We start from the raw sequence: 6,315 nt of genomic DNA, 5'->3' as shown, positions 1-6,315 counted from the left end.
GATGAGAAAAATGCCATATTTACAAATATCCATCTATGGACTGCTATTCTTTTCCATCTTTAAATAGCAAGTTAGTTCTATCCTTGTTTTGTTTTATACATGTGCTTTGTTGAAAAGGCCATAATTTGCTCTGCAGAGTCTTGATTCCCATCCTTTTGGCAAAGTTGTTCAAGGTCATCATGGTCCATATTCATCAATCATGTGTGCCTCATGGATTTCCTCTGTCAGTAGTACATATCAGTATGATTAATAGTTCAGGATTCATATTTACGGATCTGATTGGGTAACTGTCGTTTCATTTGTTGGAACTTATAATTCAAAACATTGATGAAGTTGTCCAAGAAAAGAGGGCAATGCAAGTCAGTTTTACTTATTATAAATAACAAAACTTCATCATTTGTAAATGCAAATAGGCCCTGTACTCTAGTGCAATCCCTGGGCCTCAGTTAAGAGATTAGGAAGGGACATTAACTCTTTAAAGTGACTATACCGCAGCATTAAGTGGTAGCTCTTCACTGTGAAAGAGTGACTATCACACTGTGTTGTGTTGAAGATTTCATTACTGGGAGAATGAGGATTCATGAGTGCTTTAATAAAACCTTATTTTTGTTCTAACAGGAAGTAATAGTTATTTATTTACTTTAAAAATATATTTACTTATTAATTATAAAATTATTTAATTCTTTACTCATATAAAGAGATGTACTATTTTTATAAGGATCCTAGATTTTTTTAATTAGAATTAAAATAAAGAACATCAAATAAGTTTTCAAAAATCTCCTCAAATCTTACTGTTCAAAGATGATTCTTGGTCTTAGAGGAGATCTTAGAGAGACATAAGGGACTACAGAGTATGGAAAAGAGTCAATGTTTTCTAGAAGTTTAGTAAATGATAAAAGTACATTTGAAGTCAGTGTATTTTTAGTAACCTGTGTTGACATAGCTGGCTTACCTTTTTGAGAGAAAACAGCTGATTTCTAATCTCACTCTTGATATTTGTTAGTTTCAAACATAGCAAAGATTTCTTTGTAAATATGAAACTATAAAATTATTCTGATAAAACATGTTACTACTTTTAAATGGTTTTAGAAGGCCTTTCAACGTATGTCAGAAACCCAGAAAGAAAAAACAAACAAACAAACAAAAAACTCATTAAATTTGACTAAATAAAATGGAAAAACTGCAGTATATATATATAAAAAAAAACACGCACACACAAAAAAAACACTATAAAAATAATTGATGAGACTAAAAAATAAAACAAAATGGGAGAAAATGGCAATAATAAAAAAGAGTTAATTTTGTAATATTCTGAAAGTTTTTACATTTAGTAATCAATAAAAATAAGATAGAAACTACAAAGTATTAATAAGCATGTACTGTACTTTACTAGTATTTAAAGAATCCATAGTATATACTTTATTATTGTTCTAGAAAATTCCAGTACAATCAACAAATAGAAAGAATTTTGTTGTCAATAAGCTTGTGAACCTTAGTTGTCTCTCTCTCTCTCTTTTTTTTTTTTTAGTTAATGTGGTATTTGGTCTGCAAGTTGTCTCTTTACCTGGGGAAGGGGTGGGATAAGACCAGCAATATCATATATGACTATATGTGGAAGTTCAAGAATGTCTTGGAATTTTCTAGATTTTACATATAAGAGACAATACTCTATTTATATTATGAGATGTATTTGTAATTTTAACAAAGAAATAAACAACACTGTTTAAAATATAATTTTTGAATACATTTTCCTGATTGATATTTATGCCTCAACCACTATGAAACTCAGACTGTTATTAAAAAGAATCTTTCCATCTTTCTTCATGCTGAATTCAGGCTCTTGTAGATCTTTTGCAATTTCTGCTTTGAGGTCAGGTGGTGCTGTTGTACTGAAGTTGCATGTTTCTGTCAAAAAATCCCAAAGCAGTTCCCCATTTTCATTGCCATCAATAAAACAGTCAGATATGTCCATGGTGGACAGAAGGTCATAACATTCATACTTGGTCCCCAATTTGTCCAACATCTGAGTGAGGTCAGTGGATGTGACATACTGGCAGAGGTCATCCAGGGGTAAGCGGGGTCCATACTTTCTCCACAGCTTGTCCCAGGCACTGGTTCCTGTGAGACAGATCAAAGTTTGTGTTTTCATTTATTCTTTCACTTACCTACTCTGCCAGGCAGTACATTAGATACTTGGGATAAAGCAGTCAATTAAAAAAAACTATCCTTGCCTTTGTGTAGCTTAACTCAAGGAGTGATGGTTTTGGGGGTAGAAAAAGAGAAGGTTAAATACATAAACCATATATCAGACTGTGCTAAGTGCTATTAAAAATAAACCAGAGCCCAGTCAGTGTGGCTCAGTGGTTGAGCATCGACTCATACACCAAGAGGTCGCTGGTTCGATTCCCAGTCAGGGCACATGCCCAAGTTGTGTGCCTGAACCCCAGTGGGAAGCATGCAAGAGGTGGCCAATCGATGTTCTCTCTCATCAATGTTTCCATCTCTCTCTCCCTCTCCCTTCCTCTCTCTCTAAGTTTTAAAAAATTGAAAAACACAAATCAGAAAAAAGAATAAGGAGGGGCAAACTCTTGGATGTGTTGCTGTTTTATAAAAGGTGGTCAAAACAATCTCTTTTTTGACATGACCTTTGAGCACAGGTGTGACAAGCTAGGTAGATATATCAGAGAGAAGATTACTCCAGGATGAGGGAAGAGCAATTGCAAAGGACTTGAGAGGCAGGGACATGCTTGGCATGTGTCAGAACTGGCTGGGAAGCCAGTGAGACTGGAATTGAGTGAACAAGGGGGAAGGTGGCAGGAGATGGGAAGCCATTGAGGTGCTGTCTGATAGAACTTTATGGACCGATGGGCATGACAGAGAACATTCTCTATTTTCATTGTCCCATATGGTAGCCATTTGTGGCTATGGAGCCTTTTAATTGTGGCTAGTGTGACAGAGGGAATGCATTTTAAGTTATAATTCATCTTAAGTCATTTAAATTTAAACTTTAGTATCCAAATGTGCTTCCATATTGGACATTAGAGTGACATTGCATTTTAATAAAATCACTGTGACCGCACAGATGAGAATCAAGTGTAGGGGCATAAGGACAGAAGCAGGGAGAACAGTAAGAAGGCTACTGCAATAACCGGGTGACAGATGATGGTAATGTGGACCATCAAGCTTGGAGATGATGATAAGTGATTGGATTTTTTATGTTACAATTTGCCAACAATTTTGATGTTGAGTATGAATAAGAAAATTTTTTTAAAAAGTCATTAACAACCCAAATAATTTTGGCCCAAGCACCTAAAAACACAGAATTGCAATTATTGGAAATGAGCAGAATGAGAAGTAGTTTTAAATGTATCATCAGGGTGATTTCAGACATGTAAATTTGAGATACCTATTGGACATTCAGATGGTGATAGGAGGAAAGCAGTTGTTTGTGTTAGTTTTGAGTTTAGAAGAGAACATCTAAGAGTAAAAACTGTAATCAAAAGAAAGAACACAATAAATACAATATTGACTGGGTAGCTTCTCGTGTCTATCCACTCACTACACTCTGCTTTGGACTGCCAATAACTAGGTTGATTTCTACAAATTTTGTGCCCAACTTCAGAGGATGTTTTAGCAATGTCTATTGTGACATTTTAATTTTGAAAACCCAGACTAGTATAGAAGCTAAGAGAAGCCCAGTGCAGCAGCTGAGGTGAGAGACACATAGGTTGTTGGACTGTTCTTCTGATACTTCAAAACTAAGATGAGGTCTGTTACGTATACTCTCAGAATCTCAGTTTTATCATCTATAAACTGGGGACAATCATACTAGCAACTGAGAGTATTAAATGAGATACTTTAGTCAATCATTGCACAATACTAAGCACATGGTAGGTGTGTAATAAGTACTTACAACATAAATGAACATTACATAAAATTAGTTTGATAATGTATTTCTACTGGTTGTAATCTTGAGACTGTCAAAAGCAAAATTGCTGTTCAGAAATCTATGATTATAATAAGTCAAAACAAGTGAATATTGATCCGTAGACCTTCTAATACAGGCATGTAATGCTGGGCTATTGCATACACAGTAGGTACAGTGAATTAAGTGTAGTCACTGAAGCCCAACCGCTCAAATGTAAAGCCTGGCTTTCCCTCTTGCTAGCTTTTTGAACCTGTGCCTCAGTTTTAACCAACTGTAAAACAGGAATGATAATAGAATCTATCCACAGAATTTCTGCAAGGATTAACTGAGTTAAAAATGTAAGGCACTTAGAACCATGACTGGCACATGGCAAACATTGTTAAAATGTTAGAATGTGATTAAGCTGGACTTGGCCTAAGCAATATCAAAAAGAATCTATGTTTTCTATGAACTTTCAGGATTAAAAGTAAAGATTTCAAAGGTTGAATTTTTTTTTTTTTTTTTTTTGATAAGGTGAGTATTTATTTTTTTCAAGGAGCCCAAGTTTATTTTATTGGAGAATGGTAATTAGAAACCAGTATCTGGGGACTTGTGCTAACTTTTGTACTTTTTTTATTTTTATTTTTTTTATTTCCCCATTGACACTCTTCTCCGCATTCCCTCACCCCGTCCCCAGGTTTGTTGCCCATGTCCATTGGTTATGCGTACATGCATATAAGTTCTGTGGTTTATCTCTTCCCTCCCCTCACCACCCCATCTTCCGGGGGTTGTCAGTCTGTACCTTATTTCCATGTCTCTGGTCTACCCTATTCCTCAGACTGTTATGATCATTATATTCCACAAATAAGTGAGTATTTGTCTTTCTCTGCAGACTTGTTTCGTTTAGGATAATACTTCCCAGTTCCCTCCATGTCATCATAAAGGATAAGAGATCTTTCATTCTTACAGCTGCATAGTACTCCATTTTGTATATGTACCACTGCTTTTTTATCCATTTGTCTACTGATGGACACTTGGGCTGATTCCAGATTTTAGCTATTATGAATAGTGCTGCTATAAACATGGGGGTACATATATTCTTTCTGGTTGGTGTTTCAGGTTTCTTAGGGTATATTCCTAGAAGTGGAATCACTGGGTCAAATGGAAGTTCAATTTTTAATTTTTTGAGGTAACACCATAGTGTTTTCCATAGTGGCTGCACCAGTCTGCATTCCCACCAGTAGTGTAGTATACTAGAGTCCCCTTTTCTCCACACCCTCGCCAACACTTGTTTGATGATTTGTTGATGGCGGCCATTCTGACAGGTGTGAGGTGATACCTCATTGTTGTTTAATTTGCATCTCTCTGAAGATTAGTGATGTTGAGGATTTCTTCTTATGTCTCTTAGCCATTTGTATGTCCTGTTTGGAGAGGTGACTATTTAGGTCCTCTGCCCATTTTTTAATTGGGTTCTTTGTCTTCCTTTTGTTGAGTTGTATGAGCACTCTATATATTTTGGAAATTAGCCCCTTATCTGATGTATCATTGGCAATTATGCTCTCCCATACAGTGGGTTGCCTTTCCATTTTGATGGTTGTTTCTTTTGCTGTGCAGAAGTTTTTTAGTTTGATGTAGTCCCATGTGTTCATTGTTTCCTTTGTTTCTGTTGCCTTAGGTGATGCATCAGTCAAAATTTTGCTGTGTATGATGTCTGAAATTTTGTTGCCTATATTTTCTTCTAAGATTTTTATGGATTCACGGGACACATTTAAGTCTTTTATCTATTTTAAGTTTATTCTTCTGTATGGTGTAAGTTGATGGTCTAGTTTCATTAGTTTTTGCATGTAGCTGTCCAATTTTTCCAACACCATTTATTAAAGAGGCTGTCTTTACTCCATTGTATGCTCTTGCTTCTTTTGTCAAATGTTAATTGAGCATAGTGTCTTGGGTCCATTTCTGAGTTCTCTATTCTGTTCCATTGGTCTATATGCCTGTTCTTGTGCCAGTAGCAGGCTGTTTTGATTACAGTAGCTTTGTAGTATAACCTGAAATCTGGTATTGTGATCCTGCCAACTTTGTCTTTTTTTTTTTTTTTCCCCCAAGATTACTGTGGCTATTCAGGGTCCTTTTTAGTTCTGTAAGAGGTTTTGAAGTATTTGTTCTAGTTCTGTGAAATATGTCGTTGGCATTTTGATGGGGATTGGACTGAATCTAGAAATTGCTTTGGGTAATATGGACATTTTAATGATGTTAATTCTTCCAATCCATGAACAAGGTATGTGCTTCCACTTTTTTATATCTTCCTCTATTTCTTTTTTCAATGTCCTGTAGTTTTCTGCAAATAGGTCCTTTACTTTTTTGGTTAAGTTTATTCCTAGGCATCGTAATTTTTTTTTCCATGATGGTAA

The 6,315-nt window shown here is 35.5% G+C and overlaps 1 protein-coding gene across 1 annotated transcript in view; it reads right to left on the bottom strand.

The window, feature by feature from the left end:
• Positions 1 to 1,513: 1,513 nt before the first annotated feature.
• HNMT (histamine N-methyltransferase) overlaps positions 1,514 to 6,315 on the bottom strand; it is a 48,964-nt gene continuing 44,162 nt past the window's right edge. Inside the window, exon 6 of the mRNA XM_036254570.1 lies at positions 1,514 to 2,118. Within this exon, the coding sequence (XP_036110463.1) occupies positions 1,763 to 2,118 (356 nt within the window). The 3' untranslated portion in view covers positions 1,514 to 1,762. The remainder of the gene's footprint in view (positions 2,119 to 6,315) is intronic.

The sequence above is a fragment of the Molossus molossus genome, unplaced genomic scaffold (genome assembly GCF_014108415.1).
Source record: "Molossus molossus isolate mMolMol1 unplaced genomic scaffold, mMolMol1.p scaffold_m16_p_11, whole genome shotgun sequence".
NCBI classification, from domain to species: domain Eukaryota; kingdom Metazoa; phylum Chordata; class Mammalia; order Chiroptera; family Molossidae; genus Molossus; species Molossus molossus.
The sequence above is the reverse complement of the archived record's forward strand: the minus strand, read 5'-3'. Positions and strand labels throughout refer to the sequence as shown.